At 40.3% G+C, this 21,929-nt stretch overlaps 1 protein-coding gene and 2 long non-coding RNA genes across 3 annotated transcripts in view; 2 read left to right on the plus strand and 1 right to left on the minus strand.

Moving 5' to 3' along the window:
* The first annotated feature begins 1,729 nt into the window (after positions 1 to 1,729).
* Positions 1,730 to 6,916, plus strand: LOC108876394 (uncharacterized). The gene is made up of 3 exons (XR_001959987.2): positions 1,730 to 2,049; positions 3,287 to 3,359; positions 3,643 to 6,916. It is a non-coding gene; the product is annotated as an uncharacterized LOC108876394 (long non-coding RNA).
* A 7,038-nt stretch (positions 6,917 to 13,954) lies between these two features.
* LOC108876438 (uncharacterized) lies at positions 13,955 to 15,350 on the plus strand. The gene is made up of 2 exons (XR_001959992.2): positions 13,955 to 14,712; positions 14,793 to 15,350. It is a non-coding gene; the product is annotated as an uncharacterized LOC108876438 (long non-coding RNA).
* Positions 15,351 to 18,127: 2,777 nt separating this feature from the next.
* LOC108876439 (low-density lipoprotein receptor-related protein 1-like) overlaps positions 18,128 to 21,929 on the minus strand; it is an 84,326-nt gene continuing 80,524 nt past the window's right edge. Inside the window, 4 exon segments of the mRNA XM_051071210.1 lie at positions 18,128 to 20,011; positions 20,593 to 20,737; positions 21,591 to 21,684; positions 21,771 to 21,844. Coding sequence (XP_050927167.1) covers positions 19,874 to 20,011; positions 20,593 to 20,737; positions 21,591 to 21,684; positions 21,771 to 21,844 — 451 coding nt within the window. The 3' untranslated portion in view covers positions 18,128 to 19,873.

A 21,929-nucleotide genomic window follows, 5' to 3' on the forward strand; every position in this document is an offset into this window, starting at 1 on the left:
TTGCCAGGGCTGGTTCTAGGCAGGCATACATGAGGGGACTGTCAGAAATGTGAAGGGAGCATTGTTGGTACACATCATGCAACAGCAGCAATTTTCTGAGGGAGCATTTTACACACATTTTGTGGAGGGCATTGTTGCCTGATATTGCCTATGTGTTTTCTCCATGGAACTGGGTCATTAGCTTTGTATCCAACCCCCAACCTGGAGAAGTGGATTGCACTTTATCAGGCCTCTACCCTACGACCTGTCCAGCTTGGGTCTCCCACCCGAAGACTAAGCCTCTGCTGGAATAGCTCCTAGGGTCAGTGAGGCACACAAGCCCCCCTGACCACAATAAGGTGGCAATCACTCAGGGGGGAAACTGAAAAATAAAGATGAAAAATAAAATAACATAAAAGATCCCTCATCCAGATTTTAACAATTAACACCATAACATAGGTTCTCATTTGGATGAGCCTAATTCTCAAAATTTTAACTTAATTACCATCTTAATTTCTCAAACTTTTCAAAGTAATGTATAACACCTCTGTTCTTCTGAGGCTGAGAGACGCTCCACTCCAACTGGCACTGGGAGAAGAGCAGAACTTCCAGTAGGCCATTCCCCAGTTGGATGAACAAATATAGATATATGTTATATTTACTTTTGTTTTTTGTTTATTATTGTTAATTATCTCACTACAACGAATTTGACGGTGCTTCACCGCTTCCTCCAGGTCTTACCGTTAAACTTAACTGTGTTGTTGTTGTGTTCTGCTCACTGCAGTCATATACTGTGAGACATGCCAGTCTCACAGTATATGGTGACTTAAATTCATTAAACCTGTCATCCGTTCAAATTTATTCATTTATTCATGGCTTTAACTGTGTCAGTGTGGTAAATCCTCACCATGTTGAAGATCACGGATGGAGCTGGTGGCGGTGATGAAGCGGGACCTGCAGTACCTCCACCTGGAGTTGCTGATCATCTTCTCCTGCCTCGCATACAGGCGCCAGTGAAGGACTGTTAAATAAATCGAGTAAAAAAAGTATATTTCAGACCCTTAAACCCACTGCCAGGAGCAATAAAACTGCTGTAACCAACTACAACATTTATGTAACATATATGTTACCAAACAGCGTTTTTCTGCCAATAGGTGCGTTCGAGATGAACTGTGGTTGGTTGAGCCTGACTTGATGGTCAAACGTGAACTGCCAACTGGCTTCTATCTGTCAATTAAAACTATAGTGTTGGTGCACAGATGTAAAACGTGAGCTGTCGGAAAGACGAGATCAACTAACTTAGATCAACTTTTGAAGAGAGATAACCACAGGAGATAACTGATCTTAATTCTTAGAATAATAACGCACTACACTTCATGCGCGTCAGTGAAGGTTTGAGCCAATCAAGACAAAGTGCTGTCGTCACAGAGGTGGCTCCAAGTCGGTGGAGCCGGAGAAAAGCAACTGCAGAAAACTGAGCAGAAAACCGCAGGTGTCCTACTCCCGCCAGGTTTAAAAGTCATGTGACATGGTGACGTTGCGCAGCGCCGGCGAAAGTCGGACACAATTTCTAACCGTCATGCATTGTTTTAAATCCAGCGTCACGTCGTCAGCATTGCGCAGCGCCGCATAGTCGGACGCCCCTAATGGCTTATCAACAGTGAACGTTTGTTAGCAATAATTGTGATTGATTAAACTAAGCCATATACATTTCCTGTTATTACAAAAGAATGAAATAAATAAGTGAAAATTTAGTCTTTCAAAATCTTTCAAAGTTTGAGAGGCACCCAACATTTCTATAGAGGGTTTTGGTTTTTACGACTATCCATGATTCTTTAACGCATCACCGTTTGCGCATGCGCCTCGACTATAAGAATGACGTCAGACGCCGACATTGGCACACCATGGCGAGCTCAGCTCGGTGTCGGAGGCGTCATGGCGGGGTCGAAATTTAAAACCCTGGGACTCGACAGGGGAATCTGCCCTTGTCTACAAAAGTTTCTGAAAGTTAAGAGACACCGGGACGATCGCGTCCAATAACAGGAGGAGCTCGGAAACTTATTCAGAAAGGTAAGAGATGCTTCCAATTTAGCGCGAGTTAGCGTGGCCTTAATGTCATTGCCGGCAGGTGTGTCGGCGCGTGTCAGGTTCGGAAAGTTTGTAACTTTTTGTGTGTTTACAGAAAGATGTTTAACTTTACTGCGCTGTGGGAATGCAGGCTTTTGCAGCATATCATGGCCTGTTTTGATTAAGCGCCTATATTTTAATACAAATTCACAGATTAAAAAAAAAAAGTCGGAATGGTACGTGGTCGCTCAGAGGGACACGGGATTAACCCGCAGTGCTGTAAACCTATATTAGTTATGAACGGATTAAATTCAGAGAGAGAATGCGTTTGGATAAACATTGTGGGCCTGTTTCAACTGCTCAAGCGCAATGCGACAGGCCTCGAGGCCTGAAGCGCGCGCACCGTAGTACTTGCATAAGGGCCAACATAAGGTGAACATAAACCGCTTTATTTGTTTAGCTTGTTTATAGGTGAATATAAACTGGAAGGGTTTATTGATTAATATATTGATTAATATATTCAGTTATGTTATTAATCTCGCTCTGTAACAGCTGAGGCCCACTCAGGTGGCATTGAGCACGTGTGCTGCACCCGCCACCAAACAGCTGCTGCATTGTAATCCACTTGAGCATTTGTGCATCAAAGTATGTCTACTGAAGTGCTTTGTCTGACAACATTATGCAACCTTTTTACTAAACAGTATTATCCCTTTTAACCAGAAACATTGTTATATATCACTACCAGACCCCCTTTTTTTCCCCCCAAGCATAATGCAATGTTGTTTGATGACAACTGCCCCAATCTTGTGTGTGTGATTCTGTGATTTAAATAAAAGTAAGCCTACCACACAGTAACACAACCTAACTGATCAGACAGTGGTATTTTAGCAACTCTGTGTTCTGTGAGGTAAAATTTCTGTTTTTGTCAAGTTTATTTACAGAGTATGAGCATGATCCTGCTATTGGGTTTTAATGTTCTCTAGCACTTGCTCCTGTTGATGAAATCACCAGTATAAATATCATGAGATTGACATTGCACTAGAAATTAACAGTTTTAAGATGTCTGTTCTCTTTATAAAAACTCTTTGGGCAGCTGAGTCATTTGAATGATATTTCCACACATTTGTGCCTCTTTTCCCACCTCTCCAAATACCACACAGATACCAAAGTGAATTTCAAGGTTGGAAAATGACATACTTTTTTTTTTTTTTTTTTTTTTTTTTTTTTTTTTTTTAAATAGGACGATGCCCTCCTGTAAGGTGTAGGGATAAAGATGCCGGGAGAATCTTGTCCTTTAAAACTCACTCAGAAAGGTAAGAATTACCTGTAAAGTAGCTAATAGCATAGTGACAATGTCATTGCTGTCAGGTGTGTTGGTTCCTGTTATGCTCATTAACCTTAATGTTTAGAGTAACCTGTTTAATAGACCTTTGCAGCATATAATGCCCCATTTTTTAAAAAAAATAAAGTTTCCATAAAGTCTATATACCTTTTTATATCACAGAGATACTAAAGTGAATTTCAAGGCTAGGTAATTGCCAGCAACTTGAGACCTTACTTAATCTAACGGCCTTTTTTTTCTCCCCCTTTCCACAGGTAGATCTACAAACCAGTAAGACTCATTTTTCTTTTTATTCTTTGTGGTTTTGGATGGCTGCCGCGCCGCTTTCTCACAAACACGCACACATGCACGCACACTGACTTTGACATTCTCCCCTCTCTCTGCTGTGTATTGGAGGTGCCTGGTCATGGCTGCCATGTCATGACTGTTTCCATCTGAGATTGAAATGTTGTTTTCTGTATGTTTTGTGTATTTGCTTTGCTGCCATGACTGTGCTTTGTGCTATGCTCCTTTGAACATTTTTTTTTTTTTTTTTTTTTGACAATATGATTCTCCGTCTAGCCAACATAGTCTTCGCATCCAATTCGATCATGGCCACCCAATTTTTTCACCGGTTCGTTCAAAATGGCCACTGTATTTGTTTGTCTCTCTTTGTCTATTTCCCTTTCTTTTTTTTCCTCTCTGTCAAGTAGTTAGCTGACCTTTTAATTGTGTTGGGGGGGATGGCCTTCCAACACAATTAGAGCATTTAGTGGTCTTTTGATGTTTGGATAGTGAGGTTATTTAAAAGATTGCAGAATGGTTGTAAGCTGTAGGAGAGAAATTCTGTCCCCTTGTTTGTTTTTTGGCTTAAAAAGGTAGTAGGAAAAGACTGGTTGTAGTGAATTCTTGTTTAGAACTGTTAAGCTAGTGAAAGTGTAACCAGGAATTGTGAGATGTTTGGTCAGGGCTGGACTAATAAGGTACAAAGCCTGAGGTGACTCTCACAGGTCTCTATGGAGGATCAGACGGGTTTTATATTCACTCAGGTCAGATGGTCCACTGGTCCTTGAATTTTGAATTTCTGTTGGCTTGAGTATATGTAAGGGAGGGGAGGTCTTTGTGTACAATGATTTGGTGGAGCTGAAGTAGATAATAGGAGTGGCCTGTTGGCTGTGTAATGAAGGTGCTTTTTCTTGGCTGACATGACTGTCTTAAGTTTTGATCAATATTTGTGCACTAACGTTTTCTTTGTAGGTAAATCTACAATCGGTGAGTACCTCATTTTAAATATATATTCTTGGGTGGCTGCAATGCCTATTTGTGTCTCTATAGTAGGGCTGAACAATTAGTTGTTGTAATCACACTTTATAATATTGAGCTGCAGTTTTTTGCATATTGTTCAGTCTTACTCTAGATTTATTATGTTTTAGACTAATAAAATACGTCAGGCTGTGTTTCTTTCAATGAATTGGGTTTTCTTGCCAAATGCATCACCACACAAACACATTTACACTGCCAAAGCTTATCATTAACACTTTATTTAAGAAAAAAAAAAGTAGATTATATAAACCCATGAACTGACTTAAGTAGCAAATTTAGCTTTTAATCACAATCTGTTTTGATAGACAACTCTGGCCATCAGAGCCAGTCAGTCCACGTGTTCGTCCGCCCAACTTAGCTGTATTTCAGGCCGTGCGTTCGTCCGTCCAACTTAGCTGCATTTCAGGCCGTGCGTTCGTCCGTCCAACTTGGCTGCATTTCAGGCCATGCACTTGTTGATCAGCATGTCCATTTTTTTTTCCGGGAGGATCTCTGAATAGAAGCTCCTGGTGGATCTACAGTCTACAATAGTAAGTGCTGTTTTTTCCCCTATGTGCTGGGTTTTGCTTGGCCGCTGTGCCAAAACTAACTACCCCTTCCTTTTCAGCCTTCATCCACAAGTGGTTTTTTGTTTTTTGTTTTTTTTGTCTGGCCGCCGCGCCATAACTAACTACCCCTTCCTTTTCAGCCTTCATCCTACAAAAATGCGTCTTTGTTTATTATTTTGTTTTTTTATTTTTGGGCTGCCATGCCATCTCTTCTCTATCCCTCACTGGTTTGTCTTGGCTGCCGTGCCCATCTACCGATCTATCCCTTTCTCGTTCATCCGTGAAACATCGCTGTCGGTCCGTTCAAATATCGCCGGCCCCCCCCCCCCAGTTCACCTGTCCTAATTATCCAAACAACATATAGGTGACTGCGATTAGACTGATCATCTGCACATCATAGCTGTTTCGATGATCACGCTAATCCTCAAAAAATAACTGAGCCTAGTGATCTGAAATAATCAAATGTTAGGTCACAGCTGGGCTATAATATGGTGTAAATTTTTCAGAAATCCCATCATCCTGTTTTCAATTGTGTATTGGTGCTTTGCCTTGGCTGCTGTACCTTTGAAGCTTAAGCTAATCTATTTCTTTTTTTCCAACTTTTGGATGGCCGCCGTGTCATCACTTGCAGCAGCATCTGTCTGCCTCTGTTTTTCTTTGTGCGCGTTCGTCGAGCATGCGTCTTTGTTTGTTATTTTGTTTTGTTATTTTTGGGCCGCCGTGCCATCTCTTCTCTATCCCTCACTGGTTTGTCTTGGCTGCCATGCCCATCTACCGATCTATCCCTTTCTCGTTTATCTGGCCAACATAACTCTGCACCTAAGATGACATCATCCAAGAGTTCCAATTATCCGTTTGTCTACCCGTTAGTTTGTATAATCGGTTTAATTTTTTCCTGGTGAATCTACGAACAAGTAAGTCCCATGTTTGCTTAATTATGGCCGCCGCGCCAGCCCTTTTTTTTTTCCCCTGTCTCTCACATGAACATGCACACACATACTTGTACACACCCTATCCCCTGTCTTTTTCCAATTATGTATTGAAGGCCGCCGCGCCTGACACAAACACGCACACATGCACGCACACTGATACTTACACTTTGTCTGTCTTGTGTGTTGGTCTGTCTCTGTCTGTTTTGACTGACTGACAATCAAATTAGCTCTAGTGGACGGTGTCTGTCTTGTGTGTTGGTCTGTCTCTGTCTCTTTGTCTGACTGACATTTAATTTAGCTTTGACTGTCCGGCCAATTCACTGTCAGATTAGCTTAATTGGACAACCGACATTCAAATTCGCTTTATTGGACTCACTGACTTTCTGTTTGACCGACTTTCTGTCTGACCAACTGACTGTCAAATTGGCTTTATTGGACTCAGTGACCAACAATCAAATGGTTTTGTTGGACGGACCAACAGACTGTGAAGAACTGACTAATGAGAAACCTATATCAAAATTCTTATCAAAATTAACTGACAGGTAATTGGCAATGTATACAAAATATGTAAATATCAACAATCCTACCAATATAATAGGTTTTGACCGATAACTACCTTCAATTGATCTCATACCCATGCAGGACAGAAATGTCCAAAATGTATGAAAAAAAAAAAATTTGTCAATTAGACCAACATGGCTTGTGCCATGACAATCTATTTCAATCTAATTGGCTCAGATCAGCTTTGGTGCAAAAGTAAGTATTTTTTTTTTTTTTTTTTTTTTTTTTTTTTTAAGTGCTATACAAAGGTCACAGGGCTTACTTGAGGTTCTGAAAGGCCTCTTCAGTTCTGTTCAGTTGCCTTTTGTATAGTACTTTGAAATACCATGATCTGGATGGCTGCCAATCTTAAAACAAGTAAGTATTTTTAGCAATTTCACACAGTCTGTACTGTCTACCCCTATCTTTTTGTCGGGTTTGTCTATTTTTGCTGGGCTGTTGTCTGTCTCTCTCTTTTAGTCTTTTGTCCCTTCTCTGTCTCTTTGTCTTCCTGTCTTTTTGTTTCTGTATATTGCACATTCTCTGTCTCTGTTGGTCTCTGTTCTGATGAAACCTTAGCATTAAGGACCACCTAAATTTTAAGGTTGCATACACAGCTGATGAAAGTATATACTCAGGCCTTTTGATAGTCGGTGTGGGTGTCTGATTGCTGGAGGAAATTCTCTCAGTCCCAGAGTAATTGAAGACTGCTTATTAGTTTCTTCTCTTTGCTTATTGTGTACTCTGAAAGTTAGATTGTCAGATCATTTATCATTCATAGCTGGTAAATGCTTTTAATTTGTCACGCATTCTCATTGCTCATGCTTGCTATGATTTGCAGTTTTGTAGCTGTTGCTGTTAACATTAAACAAATCATTGCCAGTTTCATAAGTGGGGTTGTTTTACCTGGTTCTATTAATCCATCTTTGGATAGTGCAGGTACAGGGTGTAGGTTGATGTAGATTAAGTGGAGATCCTAAGTGAGAGAATTTCACATAATGCATATCAGTGTACTTGTGTTGCTGTCAATTATCACTGCATGATACTAAATTTATATTAATTGTACTACATGTTTAAATGGATTTTGAAGTTAAAGGCTGTCTTGTTTTGCTCTGCCAAGTTTAATTCCAACTGGAGACCCAAGAAGAACCTTTTGAGTTGAAGTAGGTCTTGCGTCGTTCAGTTTTGTATCCGTATTTATATGTGCGACATTGGGAGGCCTCCCAGCAGGGGAATTTTATCCCCCTGCAAAGCGTTACGCTACTACGATACGATCGCATTAATCGCTGACGAGATGCATTGCAGCATCAACGGGCACAGGATAAATTGGGCAATTTCATATGTACATGGGATTGTCCTTTTTATTGCTTGGTAGATGGTTACTGGACAGTAGCGCGTTTGGGCTCTCTGGGAGGGAGTAAACCTGGCAGAGAGGCAACTTGGATTCCTCTGATAGGAACCTGAAGATAATTCTGAACACCCGATTTGGGTTTGTTTCCCTAATTTTTAATCTACTGGCGATGAGGTTGACAGCAATGATGGCTATGAAAACCAAACTGATGTGTCAAGTGTACAAACTTGTCACCATATTTTACACTTTGCTCCTACTCAGTTACCTGGTATTGACATACTTGAATTAGAAACTCAGTACTGTGGGATGAATTCCCGAGGTGTTGTCTTCAGGCAAACACATAGGATAGAACTAGAACTCTAAGACTTTGTTTGTAATTAGAGCCAGATGCTGCAGGGAGAGTACTTGTGGTAGACGAAGTATTGCCATTGTTAATGTGGGAGGAGATATTTACAGGAGACAGCTGTAGTGTTAAATGAGTGACAGCTGGTATGAAGTAAGATTTCCATTGTGGAAAATTTATTTTTATGATTTCTTTTGTCCCTTATTATAATTTTGTCAGCAACTTTGTCACTTGGATAGTGAAAATCTTGCACTTAACTATATAGTGTTTGATTATTTTGTCTTTTTTATTTAACCAATTTGCATATCATTGTCTTTCTGCAGGTCCAAGACACGTGGTTGATAACCTGCTAAGATGACTAAGTAAGATTTGATACATCTGAACTACATGTTGGATGGCTTGATGACATCTGAAACACTCTCCGCCCTCACCTTTCCAACATCAGCTAACCGGTAGCTGTGTTACCCCTTGTCTGTAACCTTGCAGAATTGACAGTCTGATGGACACGCTTCATGCCATGATCGGCCAACATGGAGAGTCATTCAGGATGAGGCTTAATCCAGTGTCCTGGTATGTTGCACAGGATGCAGCTATCACCTGGTTGTCTATACAACATTCCTCCTCACTTCTGATTCTGTATCCAACCTAAGGTCTCTCTGTCTACATTAATTCTTGTTTGGCTGCATGTAAACAATCTCACTTCACGGTACTTGGGTCTCCTCTTCTCTTCATCTGGCTTTTCAACATTCACTGCTGCTATTGGCACACCTGTAAAGGGTGTGATTTCCAAATTTGCCATTGTTTTTACATGTTTGGTAGAATATAGCAGTAGACCGTTGACAAAGCAATCAACTTGGGGTGCTTGACTCTGATTAGTCCAAATGGTTCAACAGACTCCTCTTCACACTGACCTTAAGTCACTGTCTATAAATTCGATTTCTGACATGGTTGGACAGCACGTCTTCAGAACTAATTCTGAAAGACTGCCCTGGCAATACCAAGGTGAGATCACAACCAGGAATGAGCTAGGACATCTTAACACTACAGAGAACAAGGTAAACAGTCGACTCATATCACATAAGAAGGCAAGGCTTTTTTCCTTCCCCTTCTTCTCTGTGTGTGAGGAAGTCTGCGCTGTAAGTAAAATTATTGTAAATTTAGACCTCGTTGCTGATTCTGATTCTGTCTACAAGCTGCACTTGTAGTGGATAAGCAACTTGGAGTTATTTTAGGAATTGGAAAAAAATCTAGCCCTATGAGTAAGCATATAGACTATAGACCCCTACTGGGTTGTGTGCTGTGGTTGTGCAGTTTCCAAAACCAGACAAGGATCCCTCTGGTTTTTTGAATCAGCTGGCCATGGTGTACTATTATGAGCTTACTCCAAGACTCAAAATTTCAGCCAGAAAGCATATTTAACATTACCACTAGTGGATGGTGTGAGTCTGAAGAATTTGGGTGTATCAAGGTCTGGCAATTCAAATCCTACCAAACATGTGAAAGCAATGCCAAGTTAGGAAACTGCTCCCTTTGCAGATGTGGCAACAGCAGCAGTTGAATGTTGGAAAGCTGCATGATGAGAAAAGGAGACCTGGGGAAAATGCAGTGGGATTGTTTGATGTGCAGCCACATGAGAGTTGATGTAGAGAGAGGAACTTTGGGGAGGCTGCAGAATTGGGAGCTGGGGGTGAACTTTGTCTAGACAGCTAGGTGATAGCTGTTTCCTGTATAGCAAATCAAAGCACTGGATTAAGCTTTGTCCTGAATGACTCTCTGAGCTGGCCAGTCACGACGTGACGCAAGTCAGTCAGATTGTTGATTCTGGAAAGCTACAGATGATGGGCAACTCAGGCACCTGTTAGTTGATGTTGGAAAGATGTGGGCGGGAGGGAGTTTCAGATGCTATCCAGCCATCCAGTATGTAGTTCAGATGCATCAAATCCTGCTTAGTCATCTTAGCAGGTTGCCAGCTCTGTTTTGGGCCTATAGACAGACATGTTGAATAACAAATTAAATAGTCAAACAAAGTGTGAAATCAAAGGATTAAATGCTTTTTTTTTTTTTTTTTTTTTGTCGTCATCCAAGTGACAAACCTAGATGCATTGAGCCTAAGGGCATCTAGATTCAGGAGCTAGGTAATGTCATATGAAAAACCAGCTATGTTGTAATCTTAAGTATTTGGCCCAGCATCACCCAGGGAGAGGACATCAGGGAGTTTTCTCTAGTATTATCAGGGAATTCCTGACACCAAAATCCCTTGTGTAGCAAAAAGGCCAGCTGTGGCACTCACACTGTTATTTAGCTCTGACAATTCAGCCCTGTCGGAGTCCTGTTAATTTACATCAGACACTAATTGGCACCAATCTTTGAAACAAGCTTCCTAATACAAGACTTAATACTTGGCCAGGCATTGTTAGATAAATTACAGGAACAAGAATACATCTCATTGTAATGTTTTGGATGAATAGTTGGAGGATGCCCAAACCCCATACGGTGACAGAGGTTCCAGTCGGTTCAGCAGTTTCCTGTGACCCCAGAAAAAGTGAGGCAGGCTGTGCCCCAGAGTTGTCCTGGACTGGAAGAAGAGGATGATCAGGCTGTACTGAACCCTCCTTGATGATGAGTGTGTGCCACATGATGTCTTCAGGTGTGTTTTCTCAGATATATTATCCACTTCTTTTGTATTCTTTGTTTGCTATCTACAATTTTTTTTTTCTTTCTGTCAGATATCCAACTCTCAGGAAGCTTTGATTGTTGTGGCTTCACATAAGCTCACCAAGCCCTGCACACTGCCTTGACCTCCTGACCTCCAGCCCCCGCAAGTCTGCAAACCTCTCTGCAACGTAGCATGCCAACATTGCACAACTCAGCTGACTAAACACAAACTATGGCCATTAATGAACAATGTAAACCTGACAAGATGCATCTTCTTGGAACCCAAGTCCTGCAAACGTTTGCACAAACTATGTACCACCTAACCAGCAACGGAATCATCAAACCACGTCCCTCAAAGTGCTTAGGAGGCTCTTTTTTGCCATCAGACTTGCCACTACTTGACACAACACAAACTGGACACCCATCTGGGGAAAATGCAACCACAACATGATTGGGAGAAGGACATTCTGTAACTGTATTTATATATTCTATTTGTATGATGATTCTCTGAAGTGGGTATTCAGCCCATAGAAAATGTACTATGATTCCATTTGAAATGTGCTACTACGATACAATCGCATCAGTCGCTGACGAGATGCATTGCAGCATCAACGGGCACAGGATAAATTGGGCAATTTCATATGTACATGGGATTGTCCTTTTTATTGCTTGGTAGATGGTTACTGGACAGTAGCGCGTTTGGGCTCTCTGGGAGGGAGTAAACCTGGCAGAGAGGCAACTTGGATTCCTCTGATAGGAACCTGAAGATAATTCTGAACACCCGATTTGGGTTTGTTTCCCTAATTTTTAATCTACTGGCGATGAGGTTGACAGCAATGATGGCTATGAAAACCAAACTGATGTGTCAAGTGTACAAACTTGTCACCATATTTTACACTTTGCTCCTACTCAGTTACCTGGTATTGACATACTTGAATTAGAAACTCAGTACTGTGGGATGAATTCCCGAGGTGTTGTCTTCAGGCAAACACATAGGATAGAACTAGAACTCTAAGACTTTGTTTGTAATTAGAGCCAGATGCTGCAGGGAGAGTACTTGTGGTAGACGAAGTATTGCCATTGTTAATGTGGGAGGAGATATTTACAGGAGACAGCTGTAGTGTTAAATGAGTGACAGCTGGTATGAAGTAAGATTTCCATTGTGGAAAATTTATTTTTATGATTTCTTTTGTCCCTTATTATAATTTTGTCAGCAACTTTGTCACTTGGATAGTGAAAATCTTGCACTTAACTATATAGTGTTTGATTATTTTGTCTTTTTTATTTAACCAATTTGCATATCATTGTCTTTCTGCAGGTCCAAGACACGTGGTTGATAACCTGCTAAGATGACTAAGTAAGATTTGATACATCTGAACTACATGTTGGATGGCTTGATGACATCTGAAACACTCTCCGCCCTCACCTTTCCAACATCAGCTAACCGGTAGCTGTGTTACCCCTTGTCTGTAACCTTGCAGAATTGACAGTCTGATGGACACGCTTCATGCCATGATCGGCCAACATGGAGAGTCATTCAGGATGAGGCTTAATCCAGTGTCCTGGTATGTTGCACAGGATGCAGCTATCACCTGGTTGTCTATACAACATTCCTCCTCACTTCTGATTCTGTATCCAACCTAAGGTCTCTCTGTCTACATTAATTCTTGTTTGGCTGCATGTAAACAATCTCACTTCACGGTACTTGGGTCTCCTCTTCTCTTCATCTGGCTTTTCAACATTCACTGCTGCTATTGGCACACCTGTAAAGGGTGTGATTTCCAAATTTGCCATTGTTTTTACATGTTTGGTAGAATATAGCAGTAGACCGTTGACAAAGCAATCAACTTGGGGTGCTTGACTCTGATTAGTCCAAATGGTTCAACAGACTCCTCTTCACACTGACCTTAAGTCACTGTCTATAAATTCGATTTCTGACATGGTTGGACAGCACGTCTTCAGAACTAATTCTGAAAGACTGCCCTGGCAATACCAAGGTGAGATCACAACCAGGAATGAGCTAGGACATCTTAACACTACAGAGAACAAGGTAAACAGTCGACTCATATCACATAAGAAGGCAAGGCTTTTTTCCTTCCCCTTCTTCTCTGTGTGTGAGGAAGTCTGCGCTGTAAGTAAAATTATTGTAAATTTAGACCTCGTTGCTGATTCTGATTCTGTCTACAAGCTGCACTTGTAGTGGATAAGCAACTTGGAGTTATTTTAGGAATTGGAAAAAAATCTAGCCCTATGAGTAAGCATATAGACTATAGACCCCTACTGGGTTGTGTGCTGTGGTTGTGCAGTTTCCAAAACCAGACAAGGATCCCTCTGGTTTTTTGAATCAGCTGGCCATGGTGTACTATTATGAGCTTACTCCAAGACTCAAAATTTCAGCCAGAAAGCATATTTAACATTACCACTAGTGGATGGTGTGAGTCTGAAGAATTTGGGTGTATCAAGGTCTGGCAATTCAAATCCTACCAAACATGTGAAAGCAATGCCAAGTTAGGAAACTGCTCCCTTTGCAGATGTGGCAACAGCAGCAGTTGAATGTTGGAAAGCTGCATGATGAGAAAAGGAGACCTGGGGAAAATGCAGTGGGATTGTTTGATGTGCAGCCACATGAGAGTTGATGTAGAGAGAGGAACTTTGGGGAGGCTGCAGAATTGGGAGCTGGGGGTGAACTTTGTCTAGACAGCTAGGTGATAGCTGTTTCCTGTATAGCAAATCAAAGCACTGGATTAAGCTTTGTCCTGAATGACTCTCTGAGCTGGCCAGTCACGACGTGACGCAAGTCAGTCAGATTGTTGATTCTGGAAAGCTACAGATGATGGGCAACTCAGGCACCTGTTAGTTGATGTTGGAAAGATGTGGGCGGGAGGGAGTTTCAGATGCTATCCAGCCATCCAGTATGTAGTTCAGATGCATCAAATCCTGCTTAGTCATCTTAGCAGGTTGCCAGCTCTGTTTTGGGCCTATAGACAGACATGTTGAATAACAAATTAAATAGTCAAACAAAGTGTGAAATCAAAGGATTAAATGCTTTTTTTTTTTTTTTTTTTTTTTTTTTTTTTTGTCGTCATCCAAGTGACAAACCTAGATGCATTGAGCCTAAGGGCATCTAGATTCAGGAGCTAGGTAATGTCATATGAAAAACCAGCTATGTTGTAATCTTAAGTATTTGGCCCAGCATCACCCAGGGAGAGGACATCAGGGAGTTTTCTCTAGTATTATCAGGGAATTCCTGACACCAAAATCCCTTGTGTAGCAAAAAGGCCAGCTGTGGCACTCACACTGTTATTTAGCTCTGACAATTCAGCCCTGTCGGAGTCCTGTTAATTTACATCAGACACTAATTGGCACCAATCTTTGAAACAAGCTTCCTAATACAAGACTTAATACTTGGCCAGGCATTGTTAGATAAATTACAGGAACAAGAATACATCTCATTGTAATGTTTTGGATGAATAGTTGGAGGATGCCCAAGCCCCATATGGTGACAGAGGTTCCAGTCGGTTCAGCAGTTTCCTGTGACCCCAGAAAAAGTGAGGCAGGCTGTGCCCCAGAGTTGTCCTGGACTGGAAGAAGAGGATGATCAGGCTGTACTGAACCCTCCTTGATGATGAGTGTGTGCCACATGACGTCTTCAGGTGTGTTTTCTCAGATATATTATCCACTTCTTTTGTATTCTTTGTTTGCTATCTACAAATTTTTTTTTTCTTTCTGTCAGATATCCAACCCTCAGGAAGCTTTGATTGTTGTGGCTTCACATAAGCTCACCAAGCCCTGCACACTGCCTTGACCTCCTGATCTCCAGCCCCCGCAAGTCTGCAAACCTCTCTGCAACGTAGCATGCCAACATTGCACAACTCAGCTGACTAAACACAAACTATGGCCATTAATGAACAATGTAAACCTGACAAGATGCATCTTCTTGGAACCCAAGTCCTGCAAACGTTTGCACAAACTGTGTACCACCTAACCAGCAACGGAATCATCAAACCACGTCCCTCAAAGTGCTTAGGAGGCTCTTTTTTGCCATCAGACTTGCCACTACTTGACACAACACAAACTGGACACCCATCTGGGGAAAATGCAACCACAACATGATTGGGAGAAGGACATTCTGTAACTGTATTTATATATTGTATTTGTATGATGATTCTCTGAAGTGGGTATTCAGCCCATAGAAAATGTACTATGATTCCATTTGAAATGTGTATTGGTATCTGAAGTACATGTATGCTCCTGTGTTGGATATCAAGTAAAATCATTGCTTGCTTCTTAATTTGTTTGGTTTGCCTGGTTCATTTTTTTTTTTTTTTTTTTTTTTTTTTTTAATCATGCTAATGGCAACAAAACGCAACACTTGTTTGCTCTGACATAGCCTTTGTGAAATTCAAATTCACAGTAGTTGTATAGTAGATAAACAAATGTGAACAAGTTGTTGAGTTTTCAGTCTTCAAAACAGAATGGCATGTAGGTGATTAGCTGCGTCTTTAATGAGGTCACTTAATCTATTAAATTTTTTTCTCTGCAGTTCTTTAGTCCTGTGTGCTGGTGGAAGCTGAGCAGCTTAAATGGCAAGGATGAATTAATGGGAGGAGTGCACAAAGTAATTGCATTTCACCACAACATAGATTTTGTGTGTAATTTAGGTATTTTGACTCAGTTCATTTAGCACTGTCCTTACTTATCCTGTAGAATAGAGTAAAGTGTGTGTGCACTGTGAAAAAGTTTACATACAGTAGCGGTTTAAATGCTGATAAAATCACTGGTTGAACCTGTTAAGATACCTAGCCCTAGTCATTGATAGAATGTAAATACCTATTTTAAAGAGTATGGTCTAGACCTGCTCTATATGAAAAGTGCCTTGAGATGACTTTTGTTGTGATATGGTGCTATATAAATAAAATTGAATTGAATGTCTAAAACAACTTATAGTTATGGTCCCCAGTGAACCCAAGTGCAAAATGCCCAAATAGAGTTTTACATATGGCTTTAGTCTGTTGGCTAAACTTGCCTCATCAGTCCTAATGGTTCTAACCAGTGCTGTAATAGAGTTTTTATCTGTCCTCTGATTTTAATTTCAATATCTTCACAAGGTCCAAACATAATAAGGCAGAGTTATGGATCATCAGCAGATCTATTTCCTCCATCTCTGACATTGTGTACTGATAAGTAACTTACATTAACAGGTTGGGATAGAAGAGAAAGGAGGGCCCTGTCTCTAAAATCAAAGGACTGAATAGGTAGGCTTGTCTGACTTATAACTGGAGGCATGACTATCACAATTTAGTCTAATTTCAAAAAGTAATAGGTGGCTTCCTTCTCTTTCATAACCAGATTCTGTTTCTTCACTTGTCATAGTGAGTATTGACAGTCAGCAGTAGAGTGGTTTTATATTGAGTCTAAAGGCTGGTTTCCAGAGCCTGAGGTGTTAACCTACAGAGACAGAGGTCCTAATGACCTCTATACTGTCTGCAACAGAGTGACTGTGGAGAGGAGACACAGCGACAGCTTCACCTGTGGAGTCCAACAGAAGATCATTCCTGGATGGGTTATAAATTCCTGGATCAGCATTATGTCCCTGTGCTGAGATATATATTCATTGGTATTTACTGTGGAACCCAGAGACTCAAATTAATGGCACAAACCAGGCATAATTATGGTATTTTAATATATAATATTTTTATTATTATTATATTATGTCTTATGTTTATGCACTATTGGGACATTTACAAGACATATTATCAAAGATTCAAACACAAGGATGAAATAAAGAAGGTTCATATAGTTTCACTGAATAATTTTTGATACACTTTGGCAGGAGAGACAAATTAAGAGTCACTGGGAGAGAAACAGGCAGTGGGCACAGAGGAAGCTAATTACCATGCATTAAAGGTTTTGCAGGTAATTTATGCTACTGCCCACTGACAGGGATTTAAAGCTTTTGTTACTCAGTTTTTTCCCTTCAAAACAACATCAGTACTCAAATCCAATCTATTACTGTGTACACAGTCCTGTTTATACTGTTAATATTGTTTATAATTTTTATATATTATGTTGTTTTATATATCATGCCTTTTTATATTTTTGCTGCTGCAACACTGAATTTCCCTTCTGTGGGACTAATAAAAGATTATCTTACTCTTACTCAAATAAATACTTCTGAACACTGAATATTTTGGCAGTCTGTAATATTGTATGAAAATTTTTAGCCAGAGGTTTGGGTTAAGGTCAGTTGTTTTTGTTTTTTTTTAGCCACTTTTAGCAATAGGTTAGGGTTAGGGGTACAGCTTTTAGCTTTTGTTTGAATTGTTCTCACATGAACTATGTAAATAATCTTCATTAATGGGTTAAGTTTATTTTTTGACAAATTATGGACTATTTAGACTGAAGGTCAAACACTGAGCATAAACAATTTAATGTCAGTGTTCTGTGTTGGACAGTTGATGTAAAGCTGTTTGTGAATTATCTGGAGGCCTCTCTGAGATCAGGTCTTTTCCCATGCCATTAACCCTCACTCTCAACTCTCTAGTGGGGGCCAGTGGGGTCTCTTCCTTTGCTCCAGGTATTGGTAGCAGATGGGATTTGGACCTTAGATGCAGTGCTGCCAGTGCCTTTCAGCCAGTAACAAATCCACCAGGCCACCAGCCCCTTGGCATTAGGATTTTTGCTCTGAACTTTTTTCTGTCCTCACTTTGGGTGTTGGACTTCTGGATTACCAAGCAGGCGCTATTTGATCTGATGCTTAACAGTTCAAGCCTTTGACTATTAGCATTTGGTCTTTAACTTCAAAATTGTCTCTTAAAAAAATGTTATTTTGTGAAATTTTGGTGTTTTGTGAAATGTCATTGTGTTGTGGTGCAGGCATGTGTAAGCAAAGGCTGGTGGTCTTTCTTTGATTAAGCAACATTCAAACAACTGCTTACTACATGTTTTATTATTATATTATTTTTTTACTTTTTAGGATAGTGGATGATAATTTTTGAAGTACTCCAGCAAGAAATAATGAGTAATTGCTTTTTTCACTCTCCAAATGACCGACAGAGGCACCATACATTTCTACTATAAAAATCCATTTAATTTCTTATATCAAAAAGAAATAGAATCATAACAAAACAATCAGAACCACAAATATCCATGTGGGTTTTTTGCCACCAAAACAATTTCTCCAACTGAAAAATGATTGTTCTAATTTACATGGTTGGGTGAAAATCTAACAGGAGCAGGATGTTTTAAAAAAAAAAAAAAATTATGAATACTGTTGACAAGTGAGGGGCAAAGCCAGAGCGTTTCCTCTAGGATGGGTGTGTGAGAGCACCATGCAGAGTGATATGGCAGGTATGGCTGAGAAGAAGCTCAGTTAAAAGCAGCGTGGTGCGCAGTGACACACAGAGAGCAACACTTTAAAGACTAAAAACCAGGCTGGCAAGACAGGCAGATGGTTAGCGTTAGCAGCAAGGCAAAGGAATTAACAAAGGAATGCTTATCAGGAAGCTGATCACTCTCCTTCCTGGGAATGCACTTAACAATGAGCATTAACCTAAATTACATGTCCATGTAATAACATACCATACCAAAAAAAAAAAAAAGAAAGGGGGAAAAAAAAAAACCTCAGTCTCCCACAGAAATACGTACCATCAAACGGTCTCCCTGGCCTTTCCTTAAAGTACATTTACAATCAAAAGACAAGGAACAAAAGTTAAATGTTACCATTCTCAGCTAATTATTTGTCGCAGATTGTTTTTCAGTGATGACCGGAAATTCACAGAAGCTCGCCATCACTCCCAAAAAAAGAACTTTCTAGAACAGTTTCAGAGCATAATCCGGCTTCTGTCCAGAGTGTCCTGCAGTAGGCTAAACCAAGGCCACAGATATCCATCCCAGACTTTTCATCCTGGAATGTGGACTTTATTACAATCATCTTCATCCAGCACACTCACACGCTGCCACTGACTCATTCATTACTGACAGAAAGTATGTCAATTATACAATGACTTAAAAAAAAAAAAACTGTTAAAAAGTACAGACTGCTATTTGTTACTGATGTTTGTATTCCTGGGTATATTTTCAAGACACTTTGTTAATAGGTTTATATATATGCAAATATATATATATAACTTTAGTCTGTGCAAGGAGGTAAAGGACAATCACTTGAATGTAGTTCTTTGAGACAACACAACAGACACTGTCTGCGATGCTGAGTCCTCCATGTGTACATGTGCAGTTAAACAACCTCTCATTTCTCCCTTTAGACCTCCAGCAGCAAACTTACATATACACATTATGTCAAAGACTGAGCCGAACCCAGCATCCAGGAAGCATTCAAAGTGAGCACTGACATTTCTCTCTTTCATGAACAACAAAGACTTAGCAACTTTTCTAGGATGGAACAATATTCTTTTTTTCCCCTATACAATTCATACAAAAATAAAAAATTAAAATTGTTCCACGGCCATTTGTATCACTCTATCTTTTACATTTGCACAGAGGTAGTGGCTATATACGTGAGAGGGGAGGGAGAGTTGTGAGGAGGAGGTGAGCAAAATTAAAAAGAAGAACTGAATAAATGTCTATAAAATGGTTCCTTTTTCATCACCAGAGGATTTTTTTTTGTCAAAGAACAAAATATAATACTGCAATCACTTAAAAAAGTAGTCCTTCATTTTATACATTTTATACAGTGTTCTTGCTTTTTTTTGTTGCTTTTCTTTTCAGTTGGTAAAGGCATAAGATGAGAGAGCTTGTTGGCTCAGCACTGGGTTGGGCAGGGCAATGTTGGCAGAGTTCACTCCATGCTGAGCTCTATGCTAGCGGGTCACTCATGTCCTCATCGCCCTGGGAGAGGAGCTCCTTCTTTTCATCTGTGCTGGCCAGAGAGTTGCGGCTGTTGTGGGCACCCATGTATAGGGTGGCATACACTGGGTTGGTGAAGTTGGTGGGCTGTAGAGCACAGAAAATTACATGGTGATTCAAATGCCATGAGAAAGCCAGAATTTCTTTAAATGTGACATAAGCAATTACTGTATTTTTTAACTTCACCTAAATAACAAAAAAACAAAGTATCTTCTCTCTTGCCACCAGAACCAACGTGGATAGTTTTGGTTTGATATTTGATTTGTTATGTCCTGTGTGTTTACTATGTCCTATAGTATGCCTGCCTGGTCTGGTTCTTTGTTTCAGGAAATTCAATCCACTGCTCCTGCCTAAACCTGTATGTGCATTTCTGGGGTCAAGAACCTGACTGTGTCTTCCAAATGATCTGAATAATCAAAAGGCCTCTCTCAGGACAGTTTTCATTGGAGCTACTTTCTATCATAGAAATGACAGCACAAATGAAATTCCATTCCTTCCCATGTATTGTGGTGGTGACAGATGTTTCAGAAAATTAAATCACAAAACCTTGCCTGATAAAAATGAAACTATTTTCATTGCCAAATACCACTAAATGTAAGTGAGAATATATGTTTGATTGTGATTTGGGCCGAATGAATTTAAACAAGAAGTCTTTTTATCTGTGTTACCTTGTCTGGGTCCAAAGCAAAGTCTGAATCCAGGAGCTCCCCAGCATCATCATCAGGGTCTCCTTCATAGATCTTATAGGCAGGGTTCCCAATTTCAACATTCATAGCTCCGTTTGTCATTCGGTGATGCTGGAAGCCCTTGGCACTGCAGACAGACAAAAACAAACTCATTAACCATATAAGAAATAGATTTAGACCCTTGTTCAAAACAAGATGATTAACTACTTTTGGGAGAGACCCTTAATTAAAAAATTCAGAGTGGCTAGAAAAGTATCATAACTTGGCATAAACCAGGTACTGACTCAGCACCAGCTACACACAATCCACACAACCAAGACAACATATATTAAAGGTTGTCAAATGAGCTTTTTCTGGCCAAAAGGTCATTTGATCAAATCCAGAAAATATACTGCAGCATGTCTATTGTGGAGAATGCTGGATTTTCGCATTGCAAATATTCAGCTGTTTGCAAGCATTTAAACATTTTTCATAGATGCACAATGGTATATTTTACTACACAAGCACATAGCGTAAGCCCAACATTTGCACATGTAAACAAGGGAAGGTATGGAGATGCAAGAGGGACAGTTTAATTGTTTGTGCATCACCAGCAAAACTATTTAAGATAAAAATCAGTAGGTCCCTGTGTTGCTGGCCTGGAAACCCCATGAAGGCAAATAGGAGATGGCAGGCAAGGACAAACAGACAGATTTCTCCACTGACCAACAGAATGGACAAATAGACCAACAAAAAGCATGGCCAATCTGACTAGATATTAAGGAAGGGAGGGGACAGGATTAAGGATTAAGGTTAATTATGTAACCCTATAAAGTTACCGCGAGCACTGAGAACGAGATTTGCCCGGCCATAGAGACCTGGGAGACAGGAAATAGATGGTTATCAAAAGGTAAGAGGGAAAGAGAAGCTAGATAGCATAGGTGTGAGGAGCAGATGAAAAATTGTGTTTGAGTTAAGAGGTTTCTGAAACTGGGACCTACCCGCGCATTCTCCTCTTGTACCACAAGATGGCACCAACCACCAGCAGCGCCAGTAACAGCAGAAGAAGCACTGGGATGACGACGGGGGCAGTACCTGTAAGCGAGCAAATAATGTGAACAAACAGGACCAAAGTGCATGTTTTACTAAGAAGACCCTCTGTTGGGAACTGTATGACTTACTTCCACTAGAAGAGGGAGAATCCACAGAAGCAGCTGCAGTTTCACATCTGTATCCTGTCCATTCAGGGGGACACCTGGACATACAATGAGCCAGAGTTACAAAGTGTGTGTGTCTATGTGCTGTATATGAGTTTGAAAGACAGAGAAAGTATATTATTA

This window comes from Lates calcarifer, linkage group LG6 (assembly GCF_001640805.2).
Source record: "Lates calcarifer isolate ASB-BC8 linkage group LG6, TLL_Latcal_v3, whole genome shotgun sequence".
Classification (NCBI taxonomy): Eukaryota; Metazoa; Chordata; class Actinopteri; family Centropomidae; genus Lates; species Lates calcarifer.